General features: G+C 59.9%; 1 protein-coding gene across 1 annotated transcript in view; it reads right to left on the bottom strand.

Annotated features, from left to right (window-relative positions):
* The window catches only part of SYNPO (synaptopodin), a gene marked incomplete at its 3' end in the record, with an annotated part of 13253 nt that extends 9888 nt beyond the window's left edge, over nt 1-3365 (bottom strand). The window contains exon 1 of the mRNA XM_017728037.1: nt 2594-3365. Coding sequence (XP_017583526.1) covers nt 2594-3068 — 475 coding nt within the window. The remainder of the gene's footprint in view (nt 1-2593) is intronic.
* Nucleotides 3366-10943: the final 7578 nt, after the last annotated feature.

Genomic DNA, 10943 nt, shown 5'->3' with positions numbered 1-10943 from the left:
ACTCCACCGCTTCTCGTCCCGGCTGGGTCTGCCCTCAGCCCGCTGCGGGATGGTGGGGGGGAGGGAAGCCTGGACATCCCCTTCCCCAGCCCGGGGCATCCCCTTCCCCAGCTCTCCGCATCCCCTTCCTGGTCCGGGGCATTCCCGTATCCCATTCTGGGGCATCCCTCTCTCCCAGCCCTGCACATCCCCCTTAACAGTCCTGAGCATCCTCTTACCCATCCCGGGGCACCCCCTTTCCCAGCCCTTCACCCTTTTTCCATCCTCCCACCTGCAGCACCTCACGTTTCAGATGCTGCTGGAGATGTGGGGTCTCCCCTTTCCACAGCTTTCCCCAGTGCCTAAAGTTCTGAGGCACTTGGCGGAAGGCAAAAATCCAGAGACAACAATCCAGCACCGGTGCCACTGCTCTGGGGACCTCCTGAAACCCCTCTGCCTGGTCTGCTCCCAGTCATAAGGGGACCACGGTCCTGGGCAAGATGATTCCTGGGCAGCCAGCACCACGTCCCACCTCCACCACCCCGCTGGGGCTGCAGAGTTCCCTGGCTGCAGGTTGAGACCGCCCTCACCCCCTTCCCATGCCTGTCCACACCTCAGGATGAGCTCTTGGCTTGATTTTTTGCCTTTCTAATTTCCTTTCTTCCTGCCCCTCTGTGCTTTTTTGTGCTTTCCTGGTTTTTGAGAGAGCCTGGCTCTGGCTCTGCAGCCCCCAGGGAGTGAAACCTTCCATTTATTTGCACACCAGACAGAGAAACCTGTCCTGCCTCCTGCATCTCCCAGCCACTGCCTCTACCCGGGGCTCCTGCGCTCCCCAGCCTGCCCCAAGAGGTGCCAACCAGCCCGGGCCGCCGTGCCGGATATTTGAGAGCAGCCAGCCTGGCCTTGGGCTGCTGGATGGGGACCAAAGGGGCACCTGGGACCCGCCTGGGTGGGTCCACACTGCTCAAGGTGGGGCACCCGTTTGGCTCCCGGCTCCCAGGGCCAGCCCTGCACCACTCTGGGTGTGGATGGATGCACCCTCTTCTCCTGCAGAAACTGGAAGGGGTGGAGGTTCCTGCACCTGCAGACAGCTGAAGAGAAGAGGAGCAAACCCCTGACATCTCCCAGGGATGCTCCTGCAAACAGCTTGCTGCCGGAACAGCCCTACTGCCACTTGTGAGGGCACCTTCCCTTTCCTCTCGTCTGCACTGAACCAAACCTCTCTTTCCCAAACCTGCAGGCTTCCTGCAAGGTCGCAGAGCTGCTCCCAGCACTCAGGACCCTCAGTGACATCCTGCCTGGAGGCTCTGGAAAGTCTGACGGGTCCTGCAGGCAGTGGCTGGTGGTGATCTCACTTGGAGGGGGAGGAAACGGGACAGACAAACTCTTTCCAACAAACCTGTTGAGTTACTTTAAAATTCCAGGCTGGCAGCAAAAGTGCTGGATGGCGGCGCGGATTAGGAAAATGCTGAGCCTGGACAGAGTCAGGCCTGACCTTTCCCCACCGCAGATCTGCCATCCCGGAGCAGTGAGAAATGGGAAGACTATTTGGGTTCATCTGGTTTGTGTGCTGAGCCCTGAAACACGATGCTGCTGGAGCAGCTGTGAGCCAAAGGGCTTGGCTGAGCTTCCCAGCCTGTGTCCCATCCAGGAGCCGCTGGTTTTGAGGATGTCTGACACTGCAAAAAGGCAGGGAGGGAGGGGATTCTGGACAGCGGGCTCATGTCGCGGATCCCCAGCAGGTCCCACCCCATCCCACCCAATCCTGGGGGCTGCTTTGGGAAAAGCAGGCTCTGAGCTGAGCAGCAGCATCCGATAACGCCATCCCACGGGGACAGGGACACACCTGCCTCGGCGCCGTGTGGCAGCTGAGATAACAGCTGGGCAGGAGCAAAATAGAAAGGAAGGGGGAAGCGGGGTTTAAAAATGGGTCCAGTGCCTGTAAGAAGATGGATTCTGTGGGAGCATCTCCCACAGGGACGTGGGGCAGTCCAGGCATGGAGCAGCCACAGTAACCCTAGATATGAACCTGTATTTGTGTCACTGTGGCTGAAGGGACAGTCATGGGAGGAGCGGAACAGCTGTGGCACGGGGCTGTGAAGTGAGGCGATGGCAGGGAGCATTGTAGGAACCAACCAGCCTGAAATAAAGTGCTTAGTTTTTAAACCAGGGGCTGACAGAAATGGCCCAAAGCCATGTGAGGGATGCTTGGCCATCCCCAATGAATGGAGAAGAGGTGTCCCTGTCCCAGACAGTGCCACAGGAGCCAGTCCCGATCACTCTGCCTTGGGCAGGATCCCACCAAGCCCCATGGCCAGGGTGAGGGCTGGGAAGTCCATCCTGTTCATGCCTGCTTAGGGATGGATTGAGTTGCTGGAGACGGTGGGAACCCGCCTGCTGCCTTCCCACCCCCCTCCCGAGAAAAGCCACAGATTCCTCCTTATTTTTAAGGCCAGAGAGATCATCTCAAGCTAAAATAGTCCCAGAAGCTCTGCTGGAAGCCTGGGACCTCTAACCCAGGGGAAGTCCTGCCCTGGGAAGAGCTGGGTGTTCTCACCAGGAGAACAGCAGTGCCTTTCTAGGGGAGACAGTGGCCAAAGGGGGTTTCTCTTACCTGCTTTCCTTGGCTCAAAGTCAGGGTTGATGAGAACCCGTTGGATCTTCACCACTTTCCACTCCTGGCTGGGGTGGGCCGTGGGGCTGTCTGCTGTTGGGGGCAGCTCTGGGACAGACCCAGGGCACTTGGGGGGGGCCGCAGGCTCATCCAGCAGGGCCAGGCTGCTGCCATTTGATGGGGGTTGTGGTGCATCCCCATTGAGCCCCCCGGGGTCCCTCTGGCAGCTCCCACTTGATTTCCCTCCCAGCAGTCCCTTCCCTGCCTCCTGCTCGCCTGGCTCAGAGGCCGGAGCATCCCGGAGCTGATGGCAGCTCTGCCCCTCTCTGCTCCCCCTCTCCTGCCAACAGCTGCTGTCCCCCTCAGTGTCCCCCTTGGCTGTCCCACAGACACAGGGGAGCTGCGCAGACTCGCCAGACATGGCGCAGCTGGGCTGGGGGTGGAGGCAGAACTGCTGGAGCCTTGTCCTCAGCATCTTCACTGCTTTCCCTCGCTGGCGCTCCACGGCCTTTCCAAACAGCTCTGCATGGCCAGAGGGATGGATCCTCCCTCAGAGCATGGGCAGCATGAGAGGGATGGCAGCCACGTGCCAGGCACGAGCTCTGCTTTACTACTCTTGCTGGCAGGAAGATCAGGCACGATGCCACTGGAGCAGGCAGGATTTGGAGACCCAGACAGAGGGATGTGTCCAGGGGAGACAGGCCAGCAAGGAGGATTTTGCAGGAATTTCTCTTTTCCAGGCAGAGCACCAGCATCCAAGGACCTGTGTGAAGGGAAGGGGGAGCATTGAGGATGCTTGTGTTTGCACTGATTCCCTATGCCACAGACATCGGAGCAGCTCCCGGCAACCCCAGCCTGAACTCCAGCTCCAGCACCACTCCCCATGAGGAAGGACCCCCTGAGATGCAAAGGCCATTTGGAAATGCCCCAACACCGTGCTCCCCACCCCAGCACCCTCGTCCATCCGTCCTCGCCCTGGGGACAGCACCCATGGCTGAAGCTGTGCCCGGCTCCCCTCTCTGTCAGCCCAGATGAGGCTGTGGCCACCCCTGTTAGTGGTCAGCGCTGGGCCACTACCGGTCTGGAGCTGGGAGTGTTCAGGGAAGAGCCCGATCCCTGAGGATGTTGCTCAGGGTTATCAGGAACAAAAAAGGAAAATTTCCAGCATCCAGCCAACAAACCCGTGTTTAACCATTGAGTGACTCATGCGGCATCAGGACAAGCGCAGACAGACCCACTTCCCTCCTGCCAAGCATAAATCCTGCTGGGATGACGAACCCACGCACCAACACAGACGAGTTATCAGCTGGGAGAGGGGGATGTCATCACTCCCAGGACAGGATATGGGTTACGGAGTACGGAAATTCCTGTGAGTCCTTTGCTCGCACAGCATCACCCAGCCCTGCTTGCAGCCAGGCTGGTCCCAGGGAAGCGCCTTTGGGAGATCCACAGCACCCACGGCGCATGGACCATGATGGATTTCCCAGCCTAACAGCCAGCTGAGGAGGAAAAGGGGTTTCTCCGCATCCCAAACCCTTCCCTGAATTATTGGGAGGTTTTTCAGTGAAATAAGAAAAGCCCCCAGGTCAACATCACAGGTTAAGCTCTGCCAGGAATACACCCTGCAGCTTCCTCAGGGCTCACACAGCTTCTCTGCAAAACTTTTCCTGTCCTTAACAAGGTTATTTTGGAAAAGAAGGCAGATTAGAGAGCAGGCACTTGGGCATTTCCCAAACACAAGGCTGCATTTTTTGGAGAATGCCCAAAGGAAATCTTCTGCCCTTTCTGCAATCCTTCCTCCTTCCTCACTCTGCTGCAATTATTCAGCAGAGATTTGCAAAGAGAACCTGGGGAGAAAATGTCAATGTTTCTCTCCGAAAAAGAAATTTCACCCTCCTGTTTACGTAATTTGGGGGCTCAATAGTTCCAGGAAGCCACCCACATCTTTCCTTAGAAACATGGCAAGTTGTTGGAGCTGGAGAGAGCTGGCTTATCTCAAACGAGGACAAAGAGAAAGTTGCCAAAAATAGCCCCAGCCCAGGCTGGATCGGCAGAGATCCTCTCAGGGTGGATCGCACTCCCTCGCCCTATCCCTAGGGAGCAGGTTTCTTGGGCAGCACAACTCATGGCCATCCTACACCGGAGCTGCCTTGGTAGTTTGCTGGGGGAGCTGGTCCCTCCCTGAGAACCGTCTCCCAGAGCCGCCCCCTTCCATCCGGGAGCGCTTCCCGCACACGGGCACCTCCTGGCAGTGACGCCCACGGCCCCGGTGTTCCCCAGGCAAACCCCTCCTCGGTGAGACCCGAGCAGTTCCTCGGTGTTCCCTGAGGACGCGCTGCTGGGACGGGGCCGCCCACGGCTCCGAAACACTGACTCAGGCATCTGCTGCCTCGCTGGGGGCCAGCCTGGGCCCCGCACGGCGGCGGAGCTACGGAGAGCAGCCTCCTTCCCCCGGGACACAGCTCCTGGGCTCTAGCAGCAGCACAGGACGGGAATATTTATGAGTAACGTGGATCTCTAGCAAAAGCTGTTGGGCTGATCCCTGTTGGAATACCAGCCAGGCGGGATGGGTGAATGTGCCTCGGGTGCATCGCTGCACTGGCAGGAACAAGCAGCAACACCAGCCATAGCCACAAAACCAGGCTGAGATAGCCCTGCCTGCAAACAAAGGCTGTAAAGAGGGATGAAGGTCGTTTCATGGACCATTTCAGGGGTGCAGCTCCAGAGGATGCCCCAACTGAGCATCAAAACCCAGCTCAGAGTCCCAACAAGCAGCTGCTCACCATGCCCATCCGAGAGGCTCCTCATGCTTCCTGATGGCAGCAAGTCCCTACGAGAAGCTGCAAAATGGTGCTGGGAAGGGAATAATAACAACAACAACAACAAAAAATCCTTCAATTCACAAAGTGCTGAAATCTGGCAGCAAGGAGACCTTTTGCTCAACTTCTCTTCCTGCCCACTCGCTGGCGAGTGATGCACAGCCCCCCCACCTGCCTTTCTCACACCCTGTCACCCTCCCCCCCCCGCTATTGAAAAAAGGAAAACTAAAGTTAACTTTCCACGTCCCACACAAATATTTTTGGCAGGCGTTGCTGGCATTCAGGCTGCTGAGCCCAGGGGAGACAGGGTCTGCAGAAAGTCTTCGTCTCCATCTGCTCCCGGCACCCGGCTGGGGGTCCGCAGTGCCTGGGTTGGTCTGTCCCAAACACAGCACAGGGACAGGAGGTGGCATAGCTGTAAAAAAATGGGGGGCACCTCCAGGACAGCCCTGGGGACCGTGAGTGGCCCGGCCACGGGAGCGCCATGAAGTGGGGGGGACAGATTCACACCCAAGCTTTGGCTCCATCCCCGCTTTCCCCTGTTGTTCTCAGTCACATCCCTGCCCCAAGCTGGATTTTCATCACCATGAAACAAGCCGGGAAAGGGTGCGAAAGCTGTCCCCAGCACAGCGGGGGCTCTCGGGTTTCCCCGGGTCAGGCAGCGGGTCGCTGTCACTCAGGCAGGACCCTGCTGCCCAGACTTGCAGTCCCCAGCTCCAGTCACAAGATCGGCCCTGTCCCTTTCCAAAATAGCCCAGCCGCAATGCATACATCTGGGGAGCTTTACACCTCCCCTGTGCCAGCAGCTGAACGTCCCCTCAGGGGAGCTGGACACCTTCCTTCCCCACGTGGTTCCTTCCTCCCGTGGCAGCTCCCCTCAGTGGCACCGCAGGCAAGGAGACTGGGTGGCTGCCTCCCCCCAGGGCAACCCCACATCCCTGTGGATTCCGTGTCTCTGTAAGGGAGCGCTGCCCTCACAGCTGATACCGGAGACACCTCGGGTGTCGCTGTGCGCAGACACTCTCCCATCTGTTGCAATCCAATCCCTCCCAGCTCCCTGGATACCTGGCCAGGACGGCTGAGCTGTGTGCTGGGGGAAGGCACAGCCGAGCTGCCTGTGGGGTGATCCCCCTAGCACAAGGACCCCACTGCTAAACTCCAAAGCCCTGCACGGCTAGGGCCAGTGTGGCATCACCTGTGCCACCCCAATATCCTTCTACGGGAGAGCCAGACTGCCTACAGCCAGGAGGGGATGGCAACAGGGGGGACACAGCTGGGCTGTGCAGGATGGATTAAGAGAAGCCTTCTCTGACAAGGCCCAATGTCCAGGGAAGGGACGCAAGGAAAGTGGGATGGGGTGTGATTGCTTCCCTTGGCATGACAGGGGATCCCTGCTCCCTGTGGAGCAAGACCTGGGAGTGTGGACAGGGATGGCTTCATCCTGGCTTCAGCCTGGCAGGCGAGGCCAGGGCTGGCAAGCACAGCAGCCGGCAGCGTGCTGGGGAAAACAAAAGCCTTTTGCAGGGCTGATTTACTACCTTGACGGAAACCAGGATGGAAAAAACAACATTCCTGAACGCCTGTCCCCGTGCAACCCCTGCGGTCCCCAGCACCCCAGCCTGCCTGTGGGGACACGGGCTGCTGGTCCCGGCAGGTGGGTGCCCTGTGCCCTCATTCCCTGCCCACAGCTGGTGGGGAGAGGCAGCAGAAGGAATGCTGGGGAAGGGCACGGGGGCTGCGGGGCGCCAGGGGAGCTGTCATGATTAAGCAGCGAGTGAAGCGAGGGAGGAGGAGGACAGTGGCATCCCGGCCAGCTGGACCATGTCCCCTCCCTCTCCACCCCACGCTGGAAGGAAGGGCTGGATGAGGGCCGACTGTATCCTCTGCACTGCTGCTCCTCACGCCAGCCCTGCGCTTGTGCCTCCAGGTTCAGGGAGGAGTGGAGTCCTCCCCGGGCAGCTCCCCTGCGAGCAGACGCTCCCAAGCACTGAGGAGGGCTGGGGAGCAGGATGGGAGCTGAGGAAGGGGATGCTGGCCCCTTGGAGGGCAGCATGGTGCAGGCCGGGCTTGCCCGCAGCTGGGGGGGAGAGGCAGCAGAAGGAATGCTGGGGAAGGGCACGGGGGCTGCGGGGCGCCAGGGGAGCTGTCATGATTAAGCAGCGAGTGAAGCGAGGGAGGAGGAGGACAGTGGCATCCCGGCCAGCTGGACCATGTCCCCTCCCTCTCCACCCCACGCTGGAAGGAAGGGCTGGATGAGGGCCGACTGTATCCTCTGCACTGCTGCTCCTCACGCCAGCCCTGCGCTTGTGCCTCCAGGTTCAGGGAGGAGTGGAGTCCTCCCCGGGCAGCTCCCCTGCGAGCAGACGCTCCCAAGCACTGAGGAGGGCTGGGGAGCAGGATGGGAGCTGAGGAAGGGGATGCTGGCCCCTTGGAGGGCAGCACGGTGCAGGCCGGGCTGCACTCAGGGTGAAATGTATTTTGTACCCCAGCACAGCCGTCCCAGCCCAGCCCCAGAGGGTGTTCGCCCCACTCCACCACCCCCGCTCTCATGAGGGTTTTGGTCAGGTTTTGGTGCTCAGCACACCCATTCCCCTCCTCCCACTGCTCAGCCCACATCCCAGCCCCAGTCTGGGGGGCTCCAAGAAACCCCGGTGCTCCAGGGGGATTTGCATTCATCGAACACCAGTCTGTGCACTCCAGCCAAGCGACACTGATCCTGCTCTGCCCTCCTGGCTGGGCTCAGAACTGAATCTACCCCTTCCTGTCATCCCTGAGGGGCCCATCTGACCTGGGGGTCCCAACCAGACAATCCTGGGAGCTGCCCATGCCCCGACTGCACGACAGCCCCAAGCAGGGCAGGTCCCAGCCTGTCCTGCCCTTTGCTCAGCTTGAACCCTGACCCCAGCTCCAGCTGCTGCATTCCAGGGAATGAGGACAACCCCAGCCCGGCTCTCACAGCTGCCTCAAGCCCTTCTCAGTGCAGTTTTGGGGAGCAAAGTACCGGGTTTGCCATGTCCCACCAGCTCAGCCCAAGGTGCCACTGGGGAAGTGGCCAGCCCCAGGAACCTCTGGCCACTGCTGCTGTGGGACAGAGGGAGGTCAGCTGGAGCCTCAGCAGATCACTACAGGAAGCCAGGGATGAAACTGCAGCTCAGCCTTTTCAAAGCTCAAGTGAAATGTAAAAACCAGAGAGGTCCAAGAGAGACGATGAACTGAAAGATCAAGCTGTGGTCAGTGGTGGCACAGCTGTCCCCGTAACTGGCACCAGCATGGTTGCAAATTGAGCTGGATTGGCAAGCCAGGTTCTGGCAGCTTTTGGGTCCACACCTCCCTGTCTACCTGGGGCAGCTCACCTTCACCACCCATCCTGCAGGAACATCCCGGCTGTGCAGCCACCGGCTCTCTGGCACAGCAGGTCCCACATGCAAATTTCCCCTCAGAGCTCCAGCAGCAGCTGCCAGAGGGAGAGAAGGGAGGGCGGGCTGGCACAGTGGCGCCTTCACGCATTTCCCAAGCAATACCAGTGCACATTTCCTGGGGGAGGAGTGGAGGAACTCTCACTGAACAAAATCCTGCTCCTGCAGGCGAGCACTGTGGGGATGGGGTCACCCCTGGATATCAGTTGCCTGTTGGTGGTTGTGCCAAAAAACCCGTGTGGGTGGGGAGGATGAGGCAGCCTCTGCAGTGGGGTCGGGGTTCACCCCGCAGTGGGGTTGGGACTCATCCCACAGCCATGAGATGAGTGGGATGAACTTTCTTGCAGTGGAGTTAGGGCTCATCCTGCAGCCCCGTAGGCCCCAGGGAGCTCAGCCTCAGCAGACATAAAGCACAAGACAGTAACTAAGCAGAAAAGCCCACAGGGGCTCGAAAATCCAGTTTAAACAACCTCTGAGCATCCAGGGCTGCCCGAGCTGGGACGGCTGACAGTTGGAGCATCTCAACCCCTCAGGGTCCAAAGCAGGCTGCAAAACTTCCCAGGTAATCCTGGGGGCTGGCACAGCCGCTGCTGGATTTCACAGCCACGTTTAACATTGTCACAACCCTGTCCAGGTCCTCCTGGACAGACAAACGAGGGGCCATGACCTGGGGCTGTCAGGATCAGGGCACGCGACCTGCTGGTGCAGAGATCCAAGGTCAGTGGCAGACCTGACAGCTCAGCCAAGGTTTGCTGAGCCCAGCAGCTCTGTCCTCCCCACTGTGACCCCCTCCACCATCACCTCCAGGCATCCCTGAGGCCCTAAAGCTCCCTGAAGAACAGAACTGTGCTGCTAAGAAACAGGGAGCAGCTCCCTGCTGGCTCTCAAACCTGCTGCCCTGGCTGGTGTTTTGGCCCCCATCTCTGATCCTGGGGAGGCAGGATGGGAACTGGGAGTAGAGATGGATGCACACAGCCTGGGAACTGCCAGGATGAAGGACATTCTAACAGCACAGTGACAGAGTGCACACAAGTACAGGGTTTGGCCCCTCCGAGCCCCACGGGCAGCGCTCGGGTCTGTCCATGGGAAACAAAGAGCATCCCGGGGAAGGGAGTGTTTTCTTTCCAGACCAGGAAAGCAGCCAAACCCCAGCACATGCCCATTCCCAGGCCTTGGCCCCAGCGGCACAGCAGGCTGGTGGCCTTGGGACATGCGGTCCTTTCCCATCTCAGCCCAAGGCTGAGAGCCCAGCCAGTCCAGGCGAGGCAGGAGAGCAGCCCTGCTGCTTGCCGGGGCTCCGGTGGCCCTGAGGCCAGGGCAGGGCCACCAGCCATCGCTACTCAGAGGGGTCCCCAAGCATTTGGGATGGGGCTGTGTGTGTGTGTGCTCAGCAGTCTGGCTCTCCTTCTGGCAAAACCGCTTGTGCAGTAGGAATAAACATGCCGAGGACACATCCAAGCCAGTGCAAACAGCCCCTGACCGAGCTGCTCTCTCCCAACGCTGTGTTTTTCTTTCTCTGCTTTTCCTCTACTCTCTTAACCCCTTCAGGAGCCCGGGGGACCTGCGCCGGCAGCCCTGGGACCTGCTGGAGCCAAACCCCATGAATCTCTGGGACTCTGACCACAAGGAAGGGCTGGGACACCCATGAGGTTCCAGGGTCCCCCCAGGGCACAGGGCTGGTTTTGCTGCCCTCAAGTCCTCTGGCTGTCGTTCCTCTCCCTCTTCTTCCCCCAGCTCGTTCCTCCCCTCCACAGCTCATCCTTTCCCCAGCGGCTCCAGAGGGTCCTGGGGAAAAGGGCTGCTCCCCCCTCCAGCCCCCAGCTCACCCAGCCAAGCACAGGCTGGATGCTGGCAGGGGGCACCTCATCCTGGGCAGGACAGAGGAGCCAGGAGACACGCACGGTGAGGAGAGAACTCCAGGGAAGCCCACCCCCACCCTCAGCTCTGCCGGGAGCCCCCTCCCTCCTGGAGCTTGCTGTGTTCGTCTCCTGTGACACCGCCCTGCCCCCGTGGTCACCCAGAGCCATGCCCAGCCAGCATCCCTCTGGGATGGCCAGGGAGCTCAGGGCACCTCTGGCGAGCCCAGGGATGCTCGCACTCGCCACGCTCACCTCT

The sequence above is a fragment of the Corvus brachyrhynchos genome, unplaced genomic scaffold, assembly GCF_000691975.1.
Source record: "Corvus brachyrhynchos isolate BGI_N302 unplaced genomic scaffold, ASM69197v1 scaffold21, whole genome shotgun sequence".
In the NCBI taxonomy this organism is placed as follows: Eukaryota; Metazoa; Chordata; class Aves; order Passeriformes; family Corvidae; genus Corvus; species Corvus brachyrhynchos.
Note: the sequence above shows the minus strand (reverse complement) of the source record. Positions and strands in the feature narration are given on the sequence as shown.